Genomic DNA, 26,926 nt, shown 5'->3' with positions numbered 1-26,926 from the left:
GTAAAATTTTCTTCTTTCATGGGTTGAGCACAGGTAATCAAAATCACAGCACCATAGAATGGTTTGGGTTCAGAGAGACCTTTAAAGATCATCTAGTCTAATCCCACCCCTGCAATGAGCAGGGACATCTGCAGCTAGGTCAGATTGCTCAAAACTTCATCCAACCTGAACTGGAATGCTTCCAGGGATGGGGCATACACCACTTCTCTGGCCAACCTGTACCAGTGTCTCATCATAATACATTTCTTCCTTATGTCTAGTCTAAATTCTCACTCTTAGTTTCAAGCTATTACTTCTCATCCTATCACTACATGCCCTTGTACAAAGTCCTCTCTGGCTTTCTCATAGACCTCTTTTACATACTGAAAGGCTTAAATAAGGTCTCCCCAGAGCCTTCTCTTTTCCAGGCTAAATAATCCCAACTCTCAGCCTTCTTCATAGCAGAGGTGTTCCAGCCTGTTGCTTCTTCTGGACCTGCTCCAATAAATCCATGTCTTTACTGAGCTGAGGTAGGGTCTCAGCAGAGCAGAGAGGGGAAAAACATCTCTGTCGATGTGCTGAACATGATGCTTGTGGTGCAGTCCGGGATACAGTTGGTTTTCTGAACTGCGAGCTCACATTGCAGCATCATGTTTAGCTTAATACATTATACATTATAAATAGAAAAGTTATTGCCATTGGCCTTCTACAGCCTAAAACCACTTGCAACTTTGCAAAGGGCTGCACTAAAGTAAGGCCTATGCATGCAGGTAGCAGAGAACCGAGTGAAAGCTTCTGTGTAGGCTGTAATCTAAATGGGCACTTCAAGTGCTGTGTAACCTTTAAATGTGATGGGACTGCTCGACCCTTTGGCATTCATGTAAAGGCTGGGGGTTTGTTGTGGTTTAGTTGGATTGTAATGTGCTGTTTATTTTTAAATTTAGCTTTTGTAACAGCAAAAAATGGGACAAGCAAGTAAGTTATCTTACTGCCATTGCTGTATGTGAACCTGCTTTTAAATCTAATGGGGTCCTGTTGGGGTTTTAGTTCATCATTTGCAAGGTTTGGCTATAGTGATGGATGAACTAGTCCGACTTGAATTTAAAGATCTGTGGCCCATCACTTTGTTCAACTGGCAAAACTAGAATGCTTTTATTCTCCTACTACATGGCTTGTCTTTTTTTCTTTGGCCTGTTTTTCTTCATTAAATAGAAGTGAACATTATTAATAAGTAAAAATTTAGTTTGTGGGTGCAAAATTTCACAATAATACAAGAGAAGGTGAACTCTTAAAGAAGCCCAGCACTATGGGCTTTTGAAAAAGTGGCTTGATAAGATAGGTTTGACTTCTGCAGGAAGTAGGATGATACCTATTCAACCAATGAGACAAAGCTGCTGTTGATGGACTGCTTATAAATACAAAACTTCATTCATATCTCAAGGAGGGGAGAAGGGGAATCCTGTCTCATAGTGCCTCAAAAGCAGCCACGTCTCTTCCCATCTTGAGGGGAAAATGCGATCTGTAATACACGGCAGGCAGTGTGATAGTATGCTACAATATAACAGACTTGACAGCTCTGTATGATGCTGCAGTTCAGATTTTGCCATCAATAGAAGCCTATAAACTATACTGAGCTTTCTGAAATCATTAATGCCTTAGTTGTATTGATGATTTCATTTCTGTACTAGAGGAGCGTGGCCAATCTGCCTAGCTGCAAGCTGCAGCTTCCTAGGTTTATGATACTCCTCCTCTTACTTGCCATGCTTTCCCTGCCCCCCCATGGAAAAAAAAAAAAATCCATCGTGTAAATTGATTTGGGGATCAGCCTTGATAAAATACCAGCATTCAGCCCCTCACCACAGTGTGGCTGTATTGTTAGCAGTTCTTGATTATTTGGATGCTCCAGCAGAAGCTGCCACATCAGAGTTGGAGGTGTGCAGAGATTAACTGGTGTCTGTCCAACCATTTGTCATACAAATAACAGTGCCAGTAGAGTGAAATACTATAAATCATTTTTTTCCAGGATTGAAACCTTTTATCAGTTGTGGCACTTTCATTATTCAATAAGCGATTAGTAACAGCCATTGTCATTTAGCCATTTAATAGTTAACAACTCAGAGCTTTGGCTGGTAAAGAAGCTTTGACACTAGCATCTGATATAAAAGCAAGGTTTAATATTTATCTTTGCAGGCAAAATGCAGTTGTTAGTGGTTTACTGAAAGATAAAAGGCAGCACAACTTAGACTTGAGTCTCTTAATTTGTTGAGCCTCCTGGTTTTGCTTTATCACGGAGCTGTGTGGTGTTTGTGTATGCCCTGATGAAACACAGTATTTAAAATATGCAGATATAAGACTGCATTCTCCTTTTGCCAACTTCTTCATTCTAAAGCTAATCACAGCATCTCCCTGGGGATTTTCTGCAACCACAGCTTTTGAGAAGGGTCGAATTCTAGGAATGATAACCTTTGTGTAAGAGCAGCCACAGAAGTTAACCCTGATCTTGTTGGGTATGTTCAGAACAGTATCTGGGCAGGTGTTGGGTTATAACACATCAAGAATATCTTCAGCTTGTGACTTTTACATTTTGCACTGGTTAGGTGAAAATGGACAACTTGCTGTAAATCTGAGGAGCCCCATCCAGTGCAATAAGGGTAACAGGAGCTTCCTGCCTGTGAAACCCTTTGAAATCTAGCTGAATCTGTGAAGAGATAAAATGTTGAATCTGCCATTGGAAAGAATTTTTCTATTCATGCCAGAAGTTGAAAATGAAAGAGTCTTAATAATTACTTTATCCATAGGAAGAGACCTGGATTAAAACTACCTGCCCAAAGAAACGGAGACCTTCAGACTGTTGTAGGTCACTGTAGTAACCATTGGTTGAGCAGTAAGTTTGAAGTTAAGCTGGCTGATCTTTAAACTACTTCTGAAAGGTCTATGCTTCATTGTCCCATTGCCCTGTTTGAGCTAGCTTTTAATTTTGCAAGCTTTGGGAAGTCCTAAAATGCAAATTAATGGATTTACTGCTAGCACACCTAAGTGCAAGACAGGAGCTTGTAATTCATAGCTCCAACAAACCCTCTGTGCCTCAGATTGTCCCCTTTGTAATGTAGGACCCAGCATCTGTGGACTTTCTATTGAAGCCAAGGGAAGGAACTGAAAGTTGTCTTCTCTGTCAGTGCAGGCTGATGTAGGAGCTCAAGCAAAAAGGGAGATGGTGACCTTCCCATTGTAGCATGAGCATTCAGTTTATAGAGGAATGCTCATTACAGATGGCTTGCTAGTTTGTAGGAAAAGACCTTGACACAATAAATCTCTCCAACTGAATTCCTCCAGTGAGAAACCTCTGTATTAACATGGGAAGTTGCACCAGAAGCAGAACAACATTCCAAACTAATTTAGAGACCTAATACTGGCAGATTTGCTAATGCTTATTTGTACAAGTGATGTAAATTAACGAAGAATTAATGTTATATTATCCCCAGTGGAAAGTAGTGCTGTGTCTACTCACATATGGACATGATTCACCACGAACAAACAAAAAGACATTTATCTGTGCGTGCTTCTCAGATGTGCCTGACACTGCCTACCATGCTGGAGGGCAAACTTCTAATGAGCCTGGATCATGGGTTGGGTTTTTGCAAAGGATGGAAACACTTCAGATGAGCCCATTTCAAAGATGCTTTATGGATAGCCTGTTCTAAAATGGTGTAGCACAAGGTGGTGGTTTGTGTGACTTGATTTGGCTTGCATTGTTGAGCAAGGTTTGGATTCTCTGGTGAAGTTACCTTGCTTGTGCTTTGGAGATTAGTGGTCTAGTGATGCTTGGGAGCTGATAGGAACAACTAGGGCTTTTTCAGAAGAAGAAACTGCTTATGAAATCTGAGGCAACTGTTTAGTTCAAGCTTACTGCTTGAACTGCATAGTTCAAGCTCTTTTTACAGTAGTGTGCCTGGTATGCATTGCGTATGAGAAAAATGAGTGATGGTGGTAATGGAAATTCTGATTTATATTCAATTATATAATTGTTTGGAATTTCAAAGTAAGCAAAAGCTGGAGCTAACAAAGTTTCTCCAACCCCTAGCCTAGCTCTATGCTATCTTAAAAGATTTCAGCAGAAAATTTGCATGCCTCCTTTGATTACAGTGAGGATAGAAGAAGCCTCCTACAAGGGACAAATTGATTAATTGCTGAACAGAATTCATCTAAGATAAGCAGTATACCCAGGTCTTTGGAACAATCTAACTCTTCCTCATCTAGAACTACAAAAAATTTCAAGGAAATGGGAACTGTAAGAATTACCTAAGTATTGGTGTTTCCTGCTGTCTGTGTAGTAGGTTTGTTTCCTGCAATATTTCTTGACAGAGCTACCATGAAGCACATTGATCGTGCAGAGAACACCTTCCCATCCTACTTCATACATAAATATTTTTTATCTTCAAGTTACGAGAAAACAAACACACTTTTTTGGCTCTAATTCAGCCAAGTGGTATTTACTTTATTGTAGCATATTTTATTTTTAGTTTGCAGTATTTCCCCTCTGACACCTAATATACATTGGAAAAGAAATTTCGTGAAAAGCAATGGCCACATACTTGAGAAGTTTCAGGATGCCTGCACTGAGTGTATCTTTTAAAAGTGAGCAGTGAGAATATAACTCCTTTGAGCAAAAACACCTCTGTCTGTTGTTTTGTAACTGGTTTCTTGACAGTAATTGCTTGCACTGTCAACAAAATGTGGCTACTTTTTGTTCAGAGGGAGAAGGGTGCAGAACGATGCATCTTTGGTTAATGGATTTAAATGCTCCTTGTTTATCAGCCTATAATGGGCAAGATTGTCATCTCCCTACACATAGTTGAAACTGATGGCCTGAAACAAGAATTAATCCATCATGCCATAAAAGTAGTGTTTCTCCATGGACTAAGCAGAAAGTGTTCTCTTTTCTCTTCATCAATACTGTGTCTGAACAGCAGAGAGAAGGTAGGCTGGTGGTGAATACAATGTGTCCCCCATATGTCCCACCCTTACTCCTCTAATCTTCCTTTGTGTCCCAGATGCTTCCCCTATGCCTCATTTCCTCTTTGGCCATCCCATATGATGCTTTTCCTGCTGCTCTTTGAAATATATTGGGTTGGTTTTAGTGGTGGTGCATTTTACATTATATCATGGTAACCTTGCCAATAAGGGTCTCAAAAGCCAAACGGTTTTGATGTCACATCAAACGGGGTTTGTTGTCACAAATGTCATTCCAGCCAGGTGTGGTATGAAGAACTCTCAGTCGGTGTCCCCTTTTCATCCTGGAGTCATAGAATCGACTGCAAGGTGCAGTGTTAAGAGAGGTGGCTCCCTCACCATGTCTGGTTTGAGGAGATTGACATCCCAGGTGGTGGTGTCACTTGAGCTTCAGTGATGCTAATTACAAGCATGAGACTGATTGTGAAATCAAGATGTTGACTAGATAATTGGATAGAAATTCAGATATCTTTGAAATTCCGGAGGGCTCAGTATCTTGTATCAAATCTAATCATGTAGGGGAAAAAAAAAATCAGGTAACTGTAGTATCACAAAAGAAGTATAATGGCAGTAGTGTAGCACTTAATGCTAAGATACAATGATACAAGCTGCTTTTATGTAAATACTTTGTTACAAAAACCAAAAATAAGCCAACATGCACTGTGTGGCTCAGCTTCTGGATGGCTCTGGTAATTAATACATGATGCTGCTAAGTTCGTTTTCTCATTTTTCCAGTTGTGAAAGAGATATAAACAATGGAACAGAGCCAGAAGATCTGCTTATGTGTCGCTCCACCTATCTGGAGTAGATTAGTATGGACAATAAATATTAAAATGTAATTAAGATAAAAATAAAATTTTGAGTGAGCACATTTTGGGTGGTTTTTACACATGAGTTATTAGAGTGGGGTCAACTGGGGTTTACAGAAGGCTGTGATGTTGCATCAAAAGTGTTTAAAAATCAATGACTATTTTGACAGATCATGTTTTGTCAGGGAATTACTTTGTTTTCCTCTGCAGGTTTGGGGGTTTTGAGGTTTGTTGTTGGGGTTTTTTTAATACAAACATGTACAAAATCAGCAGAGGCAGGGTGACAAACTGATTCTCTAGTTCCATAATAACTCAGCTAGCCTTGTGAAGTCAACCCAATTGGAGAAACTAACCTTAGAAATTGGTCGATCAAATGCTACAAGCAAAGTACTTGTTTTCCAGTATTGAAGCTGGTGGTCTAGTGATCACAGCCAAGCAATTACAGCCCTGTTAGATAGCATGAGTAGTAGTCATTAAATAATTATACCTTTGATTAGCTGTTTTAACTGTTCGTTGCCTTTGAAATATGATAGTATAATTTAAAGCTTTTATTAAAAGACAATTTTTCTAGGTGGTTGAAAAGGATTTTTGTGTGTGTATAAAAGACCCATAATTTTCTGCTTCAGATAATGAAAAACTGAGAAAAATGTTTCCAATTAACATTTACTTTTGTCGATTTGAATCTTGTATGTTTATAGTGTATTGGAAATGCACTGAAATAGTTTAGCTGGTCCTTTTCCTACTGCAGAATGTTAAATGGGGAAAAAAAATAAATGTTTAATTAGAGTAACTTTTTTTTCCCCTGTCAGGAGTAGAAATATGAATATGTTTTCATTTTACTATTTTTTTCCCTTCATTTGAAATATTCAAAGCTGAATCAAAGCCAAACGTAATTAACTATTAATGTGATTTGAAGTATTACTTTTAGAGCGTTCTGTGGGTTTAAAATAGAGCACTGGGAAGGATTTCAGTTTCAGGGAGGAGTTTTTTCAGGCATACAATTTTACTTGTGTTTGGGCTGGGCAGCTTTTGCAGCTCGTCACTTCTAGTAATTTCCTTTGATGCCCAGCAGCTTCTTTTCCTGAGTATTGTGGCAGTTTAAAAGGATGGAGTAAGGGCCACTGCTGTCAAATGTTTATGAAATAACTGGCAGCAGTTAAAGCTTTTGTATTTCAGCTCCATTTTGTTTGGTCTCCTGGGATCTATATCCTGTAGACACCAATGACAGAAATGCTTAGAAAGTTTTAGAGTCGCATTCAAGTGTTTAAAGATGTTTTGCTTTGGAAATCTGGTTTAGCAGAACTGCTGTATGCATTTGTCAGGAATTACAGAAACATGGTGTGCTTATTTATGAGATCCTTGCACTTTGTGGTTTTTTTTTATTTTGAAATTTAGCGTTGGTCAGATTTAGAAACACAGTGTATCCAAATTATTTTACTTTCTAAATGTGTAATAGATATGTCTGGTCTTATGGATTTTTTTAACTCTTTCTGAGGAATTTTTGCCATTGCTGCTTCCACATAGGGTAAAACAGACAGTGTCAAGCCCCTTCACAGAAGCGAGTTTAAATGATGTAAGAATCTGTTGGGTTGTATCTTAATGAAACTATTTCAAGCCTCTTATGGAAGAGCATTTGTCCCGTTGAACAAATCACTGTTCTGCTGACCAACAAGAAAAAAAAATGCCCAATCTGCCATTTTACAATCCCTTATGAATCCACATGTGAAGCAGAGGGAGTTGGAAAAGAGCAAGAGAAAGGCTGAAAGGCAGCATCCTTTCCCCAGTAGTGTGGCAACTAGGTAGTCCTGGAGATTATCCTTAAATACCCCCCTGCCCATGCTCAGGTTTGCCTCTCATCCAAATCCAACGTACCCCTGCTTTTCTAGATAGATACTACACAGGTATTACATGAAAAATGTTCTCCTGGACCATGCTACAGGAGCAGGTTTTTCCTCATATATCTTCTCAGCCTTTAATTGTCGTACAATAAGAATAAACAAACAAACGTCCTCAGGTGAACGGACAGTGTTATTTGTTTTGTGCAGATGATGACGAGATGTTCTGAGAAGCAAGCGGCACGCCGACTCCCAGCCCCAACCCCCTTCCTCCAGCGTAGGTGAAAAGATCCTATTATTTCTGATAATTGATGCTGAGGGCTGTGGCGTGCCTCATTTAATCAGCACTGTTCAGCACACTCCAGGGATGTAATTCATGCACACTTTAACATCCAACATGGCTGACAAGGCTTGGACACACAACCTAACGGCTACATCATTTTTTAATCAGCTATCTGAGCACTATTTATCTAATCAACAAAGAACTCTGTCACATGGAGACCAGAGGTGACATTAACATGTCTGTAGTTTCTCAGTACAGCAGTGAAGGAAGATTTTTCAGGATGAGAATGTAGCTATTGAGACTCTCCCAAGAATAGAAGCACATTTCTGCTTATCAAAGTATATAAAGACCTGAATTTGAGCAAGTTGGAAGGTCGTTAGTCTGACATTTTGTTGAGAATAATATCTTAAGCATCCCTAGAGAACTTTATAGGTATCAAACAGATGTACCCTCAGATCACACATGGGTAAGTGTGCTTTCTAAAAACACCTATTGCTTTTAGAAATAAGTGTAATGTGATCATAGAGGCAGCAAACATATTTACTACAAAACCTACCGAATCGAAACTAGACAGGAAAAGTAGATTCATTAACACAGTATAAATAGCATCCTTATTGCAGAAAACAAACACACAAATTCTGTCTGCAAGGGGTTGGTCACAGATGTAAAGTTACTGCCTGAACAAATACCATGATATGTGGTAATTAGGAGTGATTAAGTTTAATTGATTCCTAGTTACTCTATATGTTAACAAAAGGCTGCACCAAAGCCTAGTTTTCATCTTTGAGTACTGGAATACCTGTTCTTGCTGTACGTTGTACACAAAACAAATAAGCAAGCTGATTTTAATTATCTTTCATTTTATTTTAATACAGTGTATATGTTAAAGGATGGTAGCTCAGCTCAAAAAGTGAAGTACTCAAAAGCAGTTACAGCTGGATGTCCTCCCAGAGCTTCAGCTGGAACAGCAAGCTGTTGCCACCATTTAGCGAGACAGAGATCCAATATGTGATCATCTCCCACTAGATTTAAGTATCTTCTATTTGGACTCGGTGTATAGTGCTCTTCTTCAGTGGTGTTTGGATGTTGAAAGACTTGTGCAGCCATTAAGTAACTCGTATAGCTTCCACTTCAGAGTGTGTTTATGACAGTCCCTGCCTTCCAGCTGAAAAATTGCAGGTGAGGACTTTGAAAACTGAAATAACGGAGTGGAATTGTTGTTGTCAAGCACAGTGAGACCAGTCAACACCTACAGGGTCATGGCAAGACCCTTCATGACTCCCATGCTCTCTGTGCACTACAGCCAGAGATCCTCCTTTCTTGTGCCATTGCCAGCCTGTAACATTTCTTCACATCAAACCACAGGTGTCCAAAGTCGTGCTTAGTTTAAGTTCTTTATAGGAAAGGCACTTATGACCTGGATTTTAAACATCAACAAGCAGAAACAGGGTATTTGGAATCGGGGGGGGGGGGGGAGGGTGGGAAGGCATGGCAGCCTTTTTTTACCTTAAGTCCAGAAGAGATCAAAGGCTGTTTTCTGAAAAGAGAAGCTTAGTGACTCAAGATCAAGCCACACTCCACTCCTGACACCAGGACACATCTGTCCAGGCCAGGGCTTCTGTGAATTCTTGAGAAAAAATGCAGGTCATGGACAACACCTGGGAAATCTTTAGTCTTAGGTTGTGGTTTTAGGGTATTTTTACTTACAAGTAGTCATAGATGATGCCTAAGTGAAGAACAGCAAGTGTTTTGTCTTCTACTGTTTGGCTGATCTGGACTTCTTTTTAGTGTGTAGATGGAGAGGTGGCAAGATAACTTTCTAAAAGTCTGAGCTTCCACATTTCAGCTATGCCTGAAACACAAAGCTGGGATTAAAAATAAAAAAAAATAATAAAAAAAAAAATTGCAAGAATGTCCTGGGTAGGTAAAGCAGGAAGGAGGGAAACAGAGGGCTTCTGGAGAGCCCTTCTGTGGTATATGCTCATGATAATCCATTTGATGGGGAAGGAAACAGACTCATCTAGTCCTGGATGCAGAAACTGCAGAGTTTTATCATGGCAACAGTTTGGACTTACTCACATCACTGATGTGCCATAAAAAATATGATGAAATTTGGGATAGCATTGAAAAAAAGAAACAGGCAGTTTGATTAACCAAGCAAACAACTGCTTGTCTGTCAGACACATGCAAGCCCAGGATTTGCTTGTTTACAAATGCATAGCAGCATTGCAAGGCACTGCAGATGTTGTTCTGGTGGAAAAAGGAAACAATTTTCCAGTTTCTACATTACTGAAAGGGGGAAATTCACTCCCCAGGCTGGTGTGAGACTTTGCAGGGCTGAGCTGGCACGTCTACATGTGGTTGGTTCTTTCACAGCATACAGAGGTGTCAGCTAGCTGCTAACTTATTTTTCCAGTAGGACTGAAGCATTGCTGATCTCTGTCCTACCTGAGAAGTAGCTCCTGCAATAAAACAATTAATATAAATATGGCCTATTGTAACACAGACATATAGAAACCTATCATTCTTTCCTCCTTAAAAATCAGTCTGGTGGATTTCAGGTCCTTAACTGATACATCTGAACAAGGATACCCCAGGAGAGCGATGCATCCCATCACAGATGATACAGTTGAAAGCAGCTTCTTTGCAAGAACTCAAGAAATCACTTTAACATCTTAAAAAAACACCTCAGAGTCAGCATTCATGTGATTTCTTGCCATGGTCACTACCAGGAGTAATGGCAGGGCAATGGCTTGCACCAAGTCAAAGATTGCAATGATCCTGATGTTGTTTAGCAGAGTTGTTAAAAGCTGAGTGTTGTGCTGTTGGGTGTCAGAGAATGACTTCTTGTCCTGGTCCAGAATGAATGTTAGGATGCACAAATTAATTTGCCCAGTGAACATAGGAGTTTGATCATAGCAATCCGAATTTCTGGGGTTAATGAGCCTGGATAAGAGAGAAACTCTGCTGGTATGATATGTCTACATGCTGATTGGGATGAGGGGACTGCTTTGATTGCTGCAAGCTGTTTTTCTGTCAGCAGCAAAGCCAGAGATCAGGGCAAATGTCAAAGTTAATGGAAACTTTGTCCTGAAATGGTATTAAAATGCATTAGTCATTCAGATTGTGGTAGCACAACATACTAGGCAGTATACTAGTTGCCACAGTACAAGCTAAATTAAGTACCTGGTGTCTTCTGGGCATTAGTTAACTTCATTCCAGATATTTGGCGTTTGAGAGAAGCATCTGTCCAGGATTTTCTGGTATCTGTGGCTTTTCTGTATCTTCTTAGTGGTTTTTTGGAAGAAAACTGGCTTCCAGAAAATACTTGGAATCAGTTTACCTTAAAGATATTTCGAAGTAGGGAGCTTAGTTTGTTGTTAAATGATGAAATAAGTATTTCTTGTAGCTTTTTATTGGAAAACACTTGGGGCTTATTAATTTAAGTTTATATATACTATGTATAGCTACATATACTGAGAGTTGGCAACAACCTTCTGTTGAATTAACCTTTTGAACTAACAAGTGAAGCCACACTGGACAGAGTGAATACCCTGGGATATAAGTCAAAAGCAAACCAGGCAAATAATGACAAAGCCTTGTTGGTAGTAACAAAACCATGTAGACAGTATGTGATTTTGAAGGCAGGCAAGGTAGGATGGCTGAGCTGGGCCCTTGTGTTTGCATGCACATCAGTCACCCTGTGGAGGCTATGCTTGGCAGTGTCCAAACCTTGCTGCTGCTGGTATTAATTGAATCCTCAAAGACAGGAGAGCACCACAAGGAAGCAGGCTGGAACCTAATCAATGCTAAAGGACACACTCAGGTGTACCAGGACCTCTGCATCACTGCAAAAAAAGTCAATTTGTTTAAAGAGAAGAAAAAGGCATGACACTTAACACAATAAAATGCATTATTTCACCAATAGGTTAATAGAAAACCAGGCTGCAAGTTCCTTTCCTGCCCACAGAGCCATACTCTTAACATGCCATTAAAGTGTGAAAAATGAAAAGGGACTGGGAAAGGGTCTTTGTGTAGTGGAGACCATCTTCCTTTTCTGAGGGGTGCCCAACCTCGATTTTGCCTATTTATATGTAAATGTTTTTCAGGACAAACAAGTTTTCTGATGGGAAATTGTGCTAGGTCTGGGTGCTGAGACTTGTTAAACATCTCTTAAAACTGAGGATTTTTTTTCATCTTGAAGGGTGCACTCAAGGAAGATATTTTTAGATTTGATGAACTTCAATTTTTAGATAGATCTAGCTTAGCCTTCTGAATAACAGTATCTGTTTTAATTTCAGCAAGATGTGCTGTAAAGGATATCACTCAGACATCCAGTCCTTCTTTTCAGTATATAGCATTAAGGCATATAGATGGCTTTATTAAAACAGCACACAGCTTAACAGTCTAAGATCTTCAGGCATTTCTCTCCCAGCTTTAGCTCTTTAGCTGGTAGTCAAGCTTTTTGTTCAAGATTGAAATGACTTCACATCACTGTTCCTTTGGGGTAGAAGTAGCTGTTTGGTCTGAGTTTCATGGGGCATGAAAAAGGTTTTCTGATAAGCATAGAAATTAATTTAAAATTACTGTATCACTGTACTCACTATGTTGTGCAATGTTCACACCACCCTAAAGGGTGAGGAACATCTATGGTGAGGGGTAGAATCATCTTACTCCAGATTTGCCATATTAATTTCTTCGTAATGGACTCTGGGCTGAATAGGGGTTGAAGGCTGCTCCAGTTTCAAACGCATCTTAGAAATGAATCATAATTAGTGCTACTGATGACGTCCTTTTTAGAAGTCAAAGCTCTCCACCACCTCTGAGCAGGAGGGCTGGGAGACCAACTAGGAAAGGCAGATCAAGAGGAGGTGTGGATGCTCTTCCATTTGTCACTGACAGCCCACCAGTGCTGCATCATTATTTCTTGAGCAGCTAAGCTGATGTGGTGGCTGGAAGGCCTATAGAGATACCACTTCTAGCAGGTACATGGTTCTCCTCAGACATGGGGATGTCCTTGAGTGAAGAAGAGGGGACATCACTGTTACTTCAGTCTCTGTTAGGTGCCAGCAGTGTCTTGGTGTACTGGGATGTTTTATACAGTTCCCCTCTGATGAAACTCAGGCTAAACATACTGTTGATTGAACGTAGTTCTCACGCTGTGAATTCACTCTTGAGGCAAAAAGTGTCAATTTTAAAGAATATGAAAATGAGCTTTGTCCTAATGAGCATGGGAATGGAGTGCTTTTGAGCAATATTTTCTGCTAATTGTAAAATGGCAGCTGTGAACTCTGAGAATCTCAAAGTTTGGAGCATTAATAAAATGAGGATGTTGCCTCTTCTCTACAGAATACACTTCTTTGTTGTCGTTATTGTTGTTTACTTTCCAAATAAACACTTTGATTTTGCAGTGATGTGCCTAGGGGAGGAAGGGAGGACAACAAACATCAATTGCATCAATGTCTATTTGACACTTTTCAAAATAATTCAGTAATGCCTCTAAGCTCAATGCTACTGATAACAGGCTTTGTTGTTACCAGGATTTGAGGCCATTACATCATCACCTCAACTTTTAAGGGTGATGATGTAAAAAGGATGTTTTAAAGATAAACCACAGGTACCAAGTGATCAATACAAGCTTTTAGAGGAAAAGCAGCTCATGTCTGGCTGTGTTTTGTTATTAATTAAATCGCATTTTACCGTGGCTGTTTTGTCTAATCGTGTATCCTCTATACAAATACTTCCTACATTTTTCTACTTCTGCTGGTCTGGTTTTGTCTATTCCAATAGCAGATCCATTTAATCTTGTCAAATCGTGTCACCTTGTACAGACTTAAAGACTCAGTCAGAGGCTTTCCGTATCGTCCGTGGATGGGAGAGGCTGTGTAGTTCTGTGTGCATTTTCTGTGTGTAGCTCTTCACGTGTTAACAGGCTTGTGCTTGTATTTTACTTCACATGCTATTTTGATGTTTCTTTTCTCCCCTTTTTCATTTTTGTGGGGGGTTTTTTCCCCTCCCTTTTCTTTATTTTTATTCTCTTTTTTTTTTTCTCTCCCCCTTCTGCTCTCTGGACGCAGCCAAACGCAAAGCTTGGAAACTAAACCGTGTTGGTAGCCTGCGAAATATATACAGCAGCAGCAGCACCAACACCGAAGGTAACAAACCCACCCGTTTTAGATGACCACCTCCTCTCTTCCCCCTCTTTTTAACCCACTTTTCCAAAAACTCATCCTCCTTGAGTCTTTCCCTTACCCAATGCGGGCATGGAAATCAAATTTGCCCAAAGCATGCGTGCTTTATTTTGTGTTTGCGGAGTCATTCCACTTGGTCTTTTCATCTTTCTGTTTGTGCGTTTTATTTTGCCATTCATGTTCCTTTCAGCTTACTTAAATTTTGACCTTTCCCTCTAGTCGTGGTGTGGTGATGTTTAAATTACTTCAGGAACACATTTTCTTCTTTTATTTTTTTTTTTATATATATATATATATAGTTTCCCTTTCTACATGTGGGCACTCAATGTAATATTTCCCAAGTTATTACAGAATTTAAAAGTGTTAGTATCAGGTGTAATGATCTGTAGCCAAATACAATAGTGTGCCGTGACATTTAAGTAACAGTCTTAATTTGTTTTGTGCAAGCCTTCTCCATAATGCTCTTTGCAGGTCTAATCCAGAGGCAAGACAGTGCCGGGTCATTTGCATGTGCTACTCTTGCTTGTAAATTCTCTATATTGTTGTATTTCTAAAGGTCACAGGGTGCCAAAGTTCACAAATTGACTTACATTGCTGGTTTTTTCCACCAAAGACAGCCGTCATGGCTTTTGTATAATAGCACATTGAATTTTTATACTATTTTTCCCCCCCTTCCACCTTCATTCGAACAACACAATTACAAACTTACTTCCTTTTTTTTATTATTTATTATTTATTTTCAATTTTTTTATTATTACAAATGTCAAAGGTCAGAATTACTTGGAAGCCAGGCAAGGGAGGGGGAGAAAAGCAACAAACCCTCTGCCACCATCTCGAACAGCATGTAAGAGGGATGTGTAAGAAACAGGGAATGCAAAATAGGTCACAACTCAGTAATCTCAATATAAGGGAGGGGGATTTTTTTCTTTTTTCTTCACTTAAGTGCAAACCAAATGGGTCAAGTAATCGCAAGCGCATGCCCTAACACTAATTGACTTATTTTGGAATGATTATAACTGTAATATTTTTCTTAATGTCACAGTTTTCTGGGCTGTTGATTTTAGTGATTGCCAAGCGGTGGCATTAAATCTCTTGTAAATTTTAAATTGCATGCTATTTCTGTAAACAAGTCCCTCTGTTCACATCCTGATCATTAACCTTTGGTGATTTATATCACCGTCCTTTTGCTTGCACAATTACAGCTGTATTGGCTGTTGGATGCCTTGCTCGCCCTGCCCGACAAAGTGTACGGCAGCAGCGAAAGTGTCGGTTTGCTGCGCCTTGTTAAGGAAGCTTTTTTATAAATTATAATTTTGTTTTATTTCCTCAGCGTAAATGTAAAATTATTATTGCCTGTGAAAAAGGGAGCAACAGTTGCAAAGCTGTGTTTTGATCTTTTTGTTGTCTTTTCAAGTCTGAAGTGTGAAATATGAAATGAGGGAAAATGCTTGACAGATATTAATGTTTGGAGGGTTAGGGGTTTTTTCTCACTTAATAGGAAAATAACTAGATAATTTTTAATGATTTGTAATTTTCCATGTATTTGCCAGATTTTTCTTCTAATCAGTGGGCAAGCATGCTTGTTGGTATAGGTTTACTGCTTGAGAAGATTGTGATTTTATATCTACTTTTTATTAAAATGCAACAGGGCAACAAGTAGGAAGAATTCCCTGGTGTTTTACAGATAAAGATTTGGTGGGGTTTGTGGGTTTGTTTGTTTGTTTGTTTGTTGGGTTTTTTTGTTTGTTTTGTGGTTGGGTTTTTGTGGGGTTGGTTTGTTTGTTTTGTTTTTGTTTGTTTGTTGGTTTGTTTGGGGTTTTCTTTAGGGCCCCTCTAAGTTTAGGACTCTTTTATCTTACTGATCAAACCAAGTATCAAAGGCACCTTAGATAAGCATGTGGGAACTTGTTCCTGTTGGCCATAGTCCAGAGAGTTTTGAGACATATCATCAAAGAAAATCCTGAAATTAGGCAAATGTATCCTTTTTTTTGGAAGTATTATCCCCAGTGAAAACTGAGTGTCCTGTGTTCTCTGTGGCTTTGTATCTTTGAGCTCATACCGTAAGCTTTTGTGTGAAAGCTGGAATGGTGAGACATGCAAATGTCGAGTTAATGAGCATTGTAAGTATTAAAAGCCACATGTTTAGATAATTATGCCTTCAAAAAAGAGAACGATGATAGGAAATGACAGTCCAGAATAACAAATCTGCTTTGGTCTTTAGCTCATGCTTGCTCAGTTGCACTTAAACCTTTTTACAGATTAAAAACATCTCTGTTGTGTACACTCCCAGTTTTGAAAGCCTGATACAGAAAGCAGCTTCTCTAATAATTTTAAACCCTGATCTTATAATTTTTAGGCGTTCTGTATGCATCCAGGTAGCAAAATCTCGGATTAGGATGGAGAAATTTGCAGCTCAGGTGCTGCAACTGTTTTGTAGGTGCTTGGCAGAAGCAAGTATATGGATGGTCCTCAGCATGGTGGGTCTCTTCTGCTTTCACAGAGTCACATTTGCTGTACATGTGCAAAGCTGAGTGTGGCTCCTCTCTCCTGGTTATTTGATAGCCAGAGTAGTGTGTTCCCAATGGTTCTATCCTAGTCAGAGGAGTGAGGAAAGCGAGGATTTTTACAGATGTGTAAATCACAGCTGAAGGACTCTGACTTCTGAGGAGGGCAGAGAGAAGTGGGCCATTGTAAAGCTATGTCCTCTGCTGTTCCCTCTTCAGTTTTGTGTGATTCCAAGAAATTTTACTTCCTTTAATTTTGAAGTTGGTCTAAATCTCTTTAGTTTTCAGATTTTCAATTTTTTTTTTCCTCTCTCTGGGGAGCCACTGACAAATAAAAAAGTCCCACCTGCTCCTTATCACAGGTGGCCAGGTTTAAGCAATCCTTTGATTCTCTAGGGTAATAGTTTGAGGTATCAGTGTGTCATACTTAAAACAGACCCTGCTCTGGTTTTAAGAAAGCTGGAGTCACACCTGCTATCATAGCATTATTATTAAAATACAGAATTATTTTACCTATACCAACAGATTTTGCAGCACAGGGGAAGGGAGTATCTTTAAGACGTTAGATGGCTGTGCTCTGCATGTTGTGGTTTAACATGCATAAAAATATTACATCCTCATTTTCCCCCTCTTCATGGTTACATATGTGACATGTTAAAATAGTGCTGCATTGGAGTCGCTGCTTGTTCATGAACTCCCAGCCTGCCTTCTGATGAAAAGTCAGTGATGCTGCTGGTGTTATGGTGCTGTGCCTATGTAGAAAGTCCACTTTTGGAAACTTTAGCAGGTGGAGGAGGAGGCACTTCAGAGCACCTGAGATAAGCTCTGCCCAGTAGGCTGAGCTTCACAACACCTCTCAGTTAAGCAAGCTCTTCAGCTTGCAAACACATATAATTTAAAAAGTAAACCACGGGCTTGAGACACCAAATCTCAGTGTAGACTCCTACTTAGTGAACTGAATTTTAAAATTACTTCATGGATGTCTTCAAACTGTTTTGGCACGGCACCTAAATAAAACAAGAAGTACGTATGGCACGGGGGGGCTTATTCCCTTGAGCTAGAAACCAACCTTTCATTGCCAGTTTGTCACTCATGGGTAGCAGTATAAAACAGTAGCACTGAAAAATTCTTTCAGTGGAACACAACCTTTATCAAGAGCTGTGGGCAACCGATAGCTGAGCTATATTGTCCTGATAGGGTTGATTTTCAAAACTAATTAGATTTAGACACTGGGTTTGGAAAGGGGAGAGAAGTATTAGCATAGTCATGCCCAGTGGGACATGGCACAAATATTTCCTTAATTGAGGCTGCTAATAAACATACTTATCTTCCAAGTTACAGGGATAATTTGCACCAAGTGGTGAAAGGGAACAATAGTTAACATTCCATAGTACATAAATAACACGTGCCTTTGTTGTAAACACATTGTTTATTGTAAACATCTAACGTGGGTGGCTAGGGCGCCTCGGCAGCTTTTCATCCTCATCCTTTTGATAAGATGAAGGGTCATTAAGAAGGAGTGCTTGAGCAGAAGTGATTTTTGAGAGAGGGAGGAGGGTGTGATAAAGAGGGAGTTTAAATAGGTCTGGGTGTTACTTGAGGCAGGCTTGACTAGGTTTCAGGCTGTAACCTCAACTCGTGAAGAGGCTTCACGGGTGTTTGAAATATGCCATGGAGAATCTTTTGGTTCTGCACTTGACTCCTGGCTGCTAGAAAGTGGTTCCTGTGTGAGCAGCATCATCCACCAAACGTGCACGGTGAGTTACTCTTAATTAGCAGCAGCACCAGGATCCTCTGGTGATAGCTACATTGGGCAAAGATGCAAATGCACAATCTGGCACCTAGTGAAAAGAGGCTGGTTGCCTTGGAAGCCAGAAGATCTAGTTTTATTTCTGATTCTGGCAAAATATTCATGTATGCCTATGAGATACACCATAAGCCTGGCAAGTCACTGTTTTATACTCATGGAAAAGTAGAAATATTTTTTTCTGTTTAAAAAGAAACGTTTGGAATGGATTTGATTTTAGATTGCAGTGCCTGATGAAAAGGGGCCCTTGTATTCTGATGACTTCAGGCTGCTTGTGGTTACCCACCACTGGTCTAAGGTGTTGGTAACTGTATCAGTGAGAGAGCTAAAACCCCCACCACTGACAATAACCAGGCTAGCTCAGTCTGGAAGCAAATGAAAAGCTGTATTTACAAGCAAATCTACAACCTATGATGAAATGCAATGAATGTGTACAAATATACAAAAATCCAGTTCTTAATATTGAAAACAAAAGATGTGGGAATTGTGAACAAACTGATACATGCACGCCATTTAGAACCACACTTACAGGATACTAAGAGGCGTAACCACTTCTGGATATGTGTCTTCCCTACATTTTAATAGACTTAATTGACTTCTCTGGAACAAGTTATAAACTAATTGTATCCTGTAGTTATTTTGAGTGTAGTTTCCTAAGTCAGATCTCTGTTGCATACAATAAACACAGGCATCTGTACAGGAATGCAGTGAGACCATGTCCAAATGTTTGTTTTCCCTTATACAATCCTTTGCTTCTAAGAAATTGTTTTCCGTAAGTGGGTTGGGTGGTCTTGTAGCAGTGTCTGTCTTTTGGCAGAGCAAAATAAATGTCAACACAGGTTAAATGCAGTAACTTTACTAGGGAAAGATCCTGGTGAAACAGTCTATGCAGCATTAACAGTGGTATTGTGTGGCTTCTTGGAACTGATGTGGTGTGGTGGTTTTCCTACAAGTCACTGGTTGCCTACCTGCTTCCACTTAAAAAAAAAGGAAAAAAAAAAAGAAAAAAAAGAAACCACACCTCTTATGTTTCAGGTTCTGTATGATCATCATCATCTTACAGATGTAGCTCATTTCCTATCCTAGCCACCCTTTCCCACTTAAAAAAAAAAAGGCAAAGCAAACAACAACAAAATTGTAGACCTCTCCTGTTGATAATAACTTCTAAATGGAAATCAGTTGCAGCTGGCTCTTTGCACTTTAACCCTTCGTCTGCTGGCCTTCCAGGAAATAATTGATGACTGATTGGCCCATTAACCTTTCTTTTGAAGAAAAAAGAAAAAGGGGGGGGAAAAAGTTTGACAGCCTGGACTTATGTAATGAGGAGGGATTCCTAGTGAAATCAGTTCGATGGCTGAGTTGCTTGCCCCTGAGAATGCAAAATTAGCCCCACGGGACCTCGTCTGCATAGAAACTGGACACAATTAGTGTAATATCCGGTGTTATTAATGTAGTTTGGAGTAATTGGGCAGGTTGATTTCGACAGGTTGATGGTGCTAAAATACTATTATAGTGGACGTTCCTGTGAATAACTGTTAAACATGGAAAACTGTTTAATAAAATTTTGTGATTGGGCTCACAGGGATTTAAATAGCACAACCTATAATTTTACTGAAGAGTAAAACTGAACAGTTTAGTTCTGCTGCCTGGGTTTGCCTGTTTGGTGCTTACAGGAGGTACACATTTCCCACTGCTCTTTTGCAGACATTGCCTTGTGGGTGACATGGAGCAGGCTCTGCTGCTTTGTTTCACAACTGCCCTTACTAAAAGAATATTTGGTGTATGTAAGCAGGAAATGTATTACTGAACACACCTTCAACTGGCATGGTGGCTTTTCATCTGAGCTTTTTAGAGAGTGAACCTGAAGTTTCACTGGATCTCAGAGAGTGAAAATGTACTGTTCTTAATGTACCATCAGCAATGACCCAAGTTTTCAGCTAACTTACTGATGAACTAAAATGTCCTTCCAGCCCAGATGTAAAACACACTGCAAGCCTTGTAACCCAAGGTGGGGCTGTACCAGGACAAACTCACCAGCATGTTGCATGGGCTTTGTGATCCTGAGCCACAAAGGCTATGCAAGGACTTTACAGCTTTTGTTATGGTGTCAGCTAATCACAGCAGAAAAGGTCAGGAGATGAAACACAGGAGCTTCTCCTTTGGGAAAAGGAGACTTGAGTGTATAAAAGAGTGACCACAGGAAACGTCTGGAGGTGTTTTCTGAATTGCACTCCACTGGCCTGAATAGCTGGGTTTGCGTTCTCTGCCATCAGTGTCCCATAAGCAGAGGTATAGCTTTGTGCAGTGTTTCTAGAAACAAAGCTTGCAGAGGTACCACTGTGAGGATGGTGTTTCGACCTCACGTTTAATCAGCATGCTGGCTGAATTGCAGAGTCTATTTCTCATGAGCCCTTCTTGGGCAAACCAGCATCATGTACATGATCAGGATTATTGGCTAACGGTAGATGGAGGATTAAACGATGCTACAGCTTGATGTATATACTTTGAGGTCTGGAACTGTAATGCTGAAAAGTCACCTCGTACTTTAATGCTGAGGTGAGCTGGGACAGCTTCTATAGAAGGCTTTTCTAAACTCTGTTTGGAACTCTCCTTAGTAAGACTTCAGGAGTACAATGTTTTGTCACTTAAAAGCCATTTAAAGGTATCTGTTTCCTCAGTGGGATTGTGCAGGAGCTCCTTCAGGTGGGGTTCAGTTTTTCACATCCTCTTCCCTTAGCATCATGTCCTGTTTTCATGAACATATGCATAATGTACCCATACCCTGCCTGCTGTCCGTACACCATACCACTGCTGTGTAAGTAGAAGACCATAATTGTGTTGTCCTAGAGGAGACAGCACACAGAACTAACATCATGTCCATTATTGTTGAGTAGCTCCTCTTACATCTTCCTCATGAATTTTCAGAAGCTCTGTTGGACAAATGTGGCTTTTTCCATGATCTGTTCATAGCATTTTGGATTATGTTTTTACTTGTTTACTTTTAACACAGTGTTACTAAAGTAAAAAGTAGTTACAGCTGTGTACAGTTGCATCATTTCTCTTATCTTTCTATTCCCCCATACCCCCCACACTATTTTGTTGGGGTTTTTTTTGTAAAACTGCTGTTTCATGCAGTTCATGCACCTGGAAATAACCTTTGCTTCCGTGTTTATTCTCACCTAAAGGTGCAAAGTAACCTGTTATTTTTTGAGGCATCATGAAAGCAGTGTGGGCACTGGCCTTCCTAGGACAGAGTTTATCAAAGAAAATCAGTTGACCCACAGGTTGAGAGAATGACTGCCAGCAAGCAGCAGCACTGTCTTCAAAGCTAGTACTAGATTTGTCACTTATCTTTGCATGCTTATGGATGACAAGGTAATGCAGAAGTTTCATGGCTCTGAATGTATAATAAGTCATTAGTGGACAAGTGAATATAAATGTTCTTTCTAAAGCCCATTATGGCTGATGTTCACCAGAACTTTATACTCTATTATTCTTTTCCTTTCATGCTTCATGCCTGCCCTTCCCAATTCTACTCACTCTGTTTCAGCTTCCTTGATCTTTTTAATTTGACTTTGGTGTCCCATGTGTAGTTAAAGCATGTGTCCATTTAGTTCACTTCTGCTGGTGTTTTCATATGCTGCAGTCCTCTGGCCTGAATACTTGTCCTTATATACTCTAGTAGCCCTGAGGATATTTCACTGACCCTTTCTGCTAGCTTCTCAGCTCATTTTCTCATCTCCTGTGTTGAACGTGAATGTTGAATAGGTTGAACTGATTTTAATCCTGTATTATAACCCAGTGTATGTATGCTCTAGAAAATAAAATGTACTCATCCACGTTTAATATATCTGTGCATGTAAAAAAAACTACTGGAAGGAAGGGTGTAAATAATCCAATTTTCTGTATTGTCATCTCTTTACAGTCCATTCATCTTCTAAGTTATTTTGTGACATTCTGATTTTTACATAATGTAGCTCTCAGCACCTCAGGTTTAAATCTAAATAATGCTTGTTAGCCACTTTGTGTTTGAGAGAGGTAGAGACTCCATACCAAACTCACAAACATACACAGGAGCTGAATACTTACCTGAAACAGCACTTTATCTGCATGGCATTTGGAGAGAAGCAGCAGTGGATCCATGAGACACTTCATGCTGCATTGTGCAACCGCAGGGTAGTTGGATATAAGCAGCCTCAAACCTCGTGCGTCCGTATCTGGGTTTGCTCGTTACCTTACAGAACTGCTTGTCAACCAAGATGGTTTAGCCCTAGCTATCATATCCTTCAACTTAATCTTTCCTTCCTATTGTGTATTTTTTTTCAGAACAAGAAGAAAACTTTGAGTTTATTATTGTCTCTCTCACTGGCCAGACTTGGCACTTTGAAGCTACCACATATGAAGAAAGAGATGCGTGGGTACAAGCCATAGAGAGTCAGATCTTGGCCAGCTTGCAGTCATGTGAAAGCAGCAAGAACAAGGTAAGCAGCAAGAACAGTTTAATATTGAAAGTAAGTATTGGGTGGATGATCATTAAGATGAAAGCAAAATCAAGAACTCTGAGTTTTAAACTTGTACTCCTAGAGATTTGCATGTATTACATACATGAGAGAGCAGCATTAGAGCTGCAGGCATACCTCAGATATTGCAAGACAGCTGGTGCTGTAGCCTGTTCTACGGTTTCTTTTTTACAGCAGGAGCTCCTGGATTATCTTGATAGTACTCTTAAAATTTTCAGTGAAACCTGAGGGTCAGTCATGGACTCTTCCTACAGAGAAGTTGTATGGTGTAGTCACTGTTGCACATTCAGGTTTGTTTCAGGTTAGAGCTCTGCAGAAGAGGCCATTCAAGAAAAGCCAGTCTTGGAGAAGAGTGAAGGCAGACCCTAAGACCAGCTTATTTACTAGCCAAATCTCTAGTTAAATCTATTGCATAGCAAAACTGAGCTAAACATTCTGGTCAACCTAATGTGCAGAAATGTGCAGTTATGTTTAGCCATAGCATTCTGCCATGGTGAAGTAATACAAATCACAGAAATCAAAGCATCTGTGCAGTTTTTCTTTAATTACACAGAATTAATATTTTATGGTTTTCTGTCTTAAATGATATAACATAAAGCAAATCCTGAAATAGTTCATCAAAGCTTTCTAGGGAAAGAACATGGCCTAAGAGGAAGAGGCCTTTTACCTTGTAATGCTTTCGTATTATGACAGAAGGAATTTGTTCTCCTTTCCTGTCAAAATAAATGTTTAAAAGCTGAGACTTCCTCAGACATTGCTTATTTTTGGAAGGTTGGGAGAACTTTTGCTTCTCGAGTCTTATGTGTCTGCAAACTCCTCACAAGTAGAGAGTGAGGTGTTGAGTAGCAGACCAGGAACAGAAATGAGCAATAATTGTCAACATTATCTACCTAGCAGTTGTCTTCAATGATTTTCTTTTGCAAGGAGAAGACTCATAGTCTGAAATTAATACCTGCTTTCATTGCCCTGATCTACCAGAGTAGATCAGACACCAGTAATTATCATCACCATCACATAATTAACTTCCTGTTTTGTTTTCAAAAAATACTATTTTCAATATTTATTTTTGACATCAAGAAAAATCACTGCTTACAGGTTTTCTTACCTTTCACAGATTTACACTTTCTAGCATCTGTGTTAAGGGAGCACAAAAGAGGAAATTTATGCACGAAGGCCTGTAAAAAAATACTTATATAAAAAAGGATAAAGCATGGCTAGTAAGTGGCTGTGAAGAATACTTCTATGAAATATTACTGAGGTCTCAAAACACGTCAGAAAAACTAACTAGTAAAGTAAAGTGCAGTTAGCTGGACAGCTTTAGTACATGTCCCCCATAATAGATCAGGAGGACATATTCCACATGGCCATACATTAAGACCTGGTCCTCATCTTGCTTAAATCAATTCATGGCAAAGAGTCTATCACTTGTTACAGCTATCAGTTTTCTTCTGAGAGAGCAGTTTTCTTCTCAGAGAGCCCATGAGACAGTTTAGTTTGGACAGAGCTGAGCTAGTTGTAAATGGTGGACAGTCTCTCCAGGTCTAAGTAGAGGTCATCAGCAGGTCATCATGGAGAGAATTTAAATGGGAGCTGTATGATTAAATCTGACCTTTTGATGATAAAAAGGTTTCAGCTGCTTTTGCAAGCCAGCCCTTAGTCTTCATTAGCAAAAGCATGCACATCAATAAAAGAAATTGATTTTATAAAATAATATTCATATCTAATGTATCTGAAGAAGCAAACCTACACTGTGACTGCTGTTCTCGTGAATAGCAGGGTTGACTTTCCGGCTCAGTTTTCCTCTGTGTGGTCTCCCCACTTGTTAGAATCCAGACTGGAGACCTCAAAATGCTGGGAGCTCCTGCAAAGGGTGGAGAGAGCCTTGGGGAAAATTCTGAGCCACTAGGAAACATGAGAGGAAATAGAAATCTGTCTGTGGACTGCGAGAACTCAGCCAACAGCTGAGTCTTAAACCGTAGCAGTGTCACTTCTTGGCAGGCATGGATTTGCACGTGTCAAAGGATCAGCATTTGTTGAGAGGCAAATCAAGGACTTGAGGTTCCTTGATCTCCTTCATTCAATTTTGGTCAAAACTGTGTTTTGCCACTCGTTTGGCTGACATTTGTGCCATGCAGTTTTTGGGGGGGGGGTTATTTGTTGCTAATGGATTTCTTTCAATCTGCACAGTCCCGCCTGACGAGTCAGAATGAGGCCATGGCACTTCAGTCCATAAGGAACATCAGAGGCAATTCCCACTGCGTGGACTGTGAAGCACAGAGTAAGTACAGCCACATGACTTCAGAAAATTGACTTCTTTCTCCTCAGCCCAGACTCACATCAGTGCCCACCATGGACTTTCTCTTTTTGGATGTTACATTTCATATGTTGCTTGCACATTTCTTCTTAATTATGGAGTTTGCTTCATCAGGCTTGGGGTTTTTTTTCCCCTTGTTCCACATGCCATTTTAAATATCAGTATTTCCTTACTTCTCTTTAAAGAAAAGGAAAAAAGTTTGCTGTTTGACATCAGTTACTTCCATTTTCCTCCTTTTTTTGTATGGAGAGGGCACATGTGCCATAGTAATATTTTCAAAGAGGTAGAGCTTGATTGGTGTTTTTTTTGTTTGGATTTTTTTATGGTTACTTGTCAGAAGAAATCAGTCATTGCTCATTATATCTGGATACTAGAAAACTGATCTGGGATTATGTTTTTTTTTTTCCTCCCCTTTATGTTTCTTTCCCTTTTTTCATTTTTTAAAACATATACTTAGTGTTCAGAAAAGTGTTCTTGAGAATACTTTGAGCTGTGGTTCACCTCACTAACCCCAGCTGAGGTCATTATTCTGGTGCTCTTTAGTTCCAGGGGTTTGCAACAAAGCCACAAAAAGGAAGTACTCTTGCTCTAAAGCAATTAGTTGTAGAAGCAGAAGGATGGAGAACTTGTGCATTTTTATTTCTTTGATATTTGAAAGTCAGAACTTTTGTGAGATTTTTACATGTGCTTAAAATGGAAAAATATTCATTTATTTTAATTTGGGTATAATTAAAAATTTTTTTTTTAAGACTTGCTGTTTTGAGTGCTGGTCCAAGCCATACTAACATCTCAGTTAACTTTAAAGTGAACATTTGTACAGAAGTGCAAATGTTTTTACACAATGGATTTGCTGTCTGTATAGATAGCAGTTGGGCTGATTTGGTCATCTAGCAAACAAACCTGTTATCCCCTGCTGCATCCTTAGAAGTCTTGAAGAGAAGGTGGTTAGCACATTAACAGCTGTTTTAAAATATATTTTTAAAAAGAAGATTTTTCCATACAATCAAAATTTGATTTGTATACAGACTAGTTTTACTTGCTGCTTTTGTACACTGTCAGATATTCTTACGCTGTCCATAGGAGATTGATGAAGAGCAAAGGCAGCTGCCCTGTCCCTGGTGGTTCAGCATGCAGGAATGTGAGCCCTGGCTGGAACAGGCTTTGAGCATCAGGACTGGGGTGCTGTCAAAAGATCTTGTTGACCTGCTGGAGGGAGATTCCGAAGAGAAATTTCACAGGGACTTCTTGCTAACAGGGAGAAATAATAGTAATGCTGATAAATCAACATCTTTATGTTCCACTGTCTGGTAATCCAGCACATGATAAACAAGGCAAAATGTTGGTTTGGCTGGTGTTAAAATATATACAGCCCAAAGTGACTCTCATTTATTGGTTTTCTTGCATATCAACCTGGCAGTTGTTCAGATTTGCACCAAAGCTTTGACAGTTCAAGAAAAAGGCATATAAAGTGCTGTGCTGTATATGAGAAGAACAGGGTCTTCAGGTGACCTAGATGTATATTTAGCTCATTTGAAGTACTCACTGCTGTCTGTGAGCAGACCACGATGGAAGTGTTAATGATTTTTGCTCCAGTCTGTCTGTATAGCTGTGGGTGGCATTTTCCTAGACCCTGCTAAGTGGTCACCCAGGCAGAGGGGGAACATAAGATCCTTT

At 39.6% G+C, this 26,926-nt stretch overlaps 1 protein-coding gene across 3 annotated transcripts in view; it reads left to right on the top strand.

The window, feature by feature from the left end:
* Window positions 1-26,926, top strand: part of AGAP1 (ArfGAP with GTPase domain, ankyrin repeat and PH domain 1) — a 375,696-nt gene that overhangs the window by 308,520 nt on the left and 40,250 nt on the right. For 2 of the 3 annotated variants that reach the window (XM_054380803.1, XM_054380802.1), the window contains 2 exons: window positions 22,745-22,899; window positions 25,126-25,216. In XM_054380803.1, coding sequence (XP_054236778.1) covers window positions 22,745-22,899; window positions 25,126-25,216 — 246 coding nt within the window. Of the gene's footprint in view, window positions 1-13,993; window positions 14,072-22,744; window positions 22,900-25,125; window positions 25,217-26,926 lie in introns of all 3 variants that reach the window. The other variant, XM_054380801.1, reaches the window with a different exon arrangement.

Source organism: Indicator indicator, chromosome 5 (genome assembly GCF_027791375.1).
Source record: "Indicator indicator isolate 239-I01 chromosome 5, UM_Iind_1.1, whole genome shotgun sequence".
In the NCBI taxonomy this organism is placed as follows: Eukaryota; Metazoa; Chordata; class Aves; order Piciformes; family Indicatoridae; genus Indicator; species Indicator indicator.
Note: the sequence above shows the minus strand (reverse complement) of the source record. Positions and strands in the feature narration are given on the sequence as shown.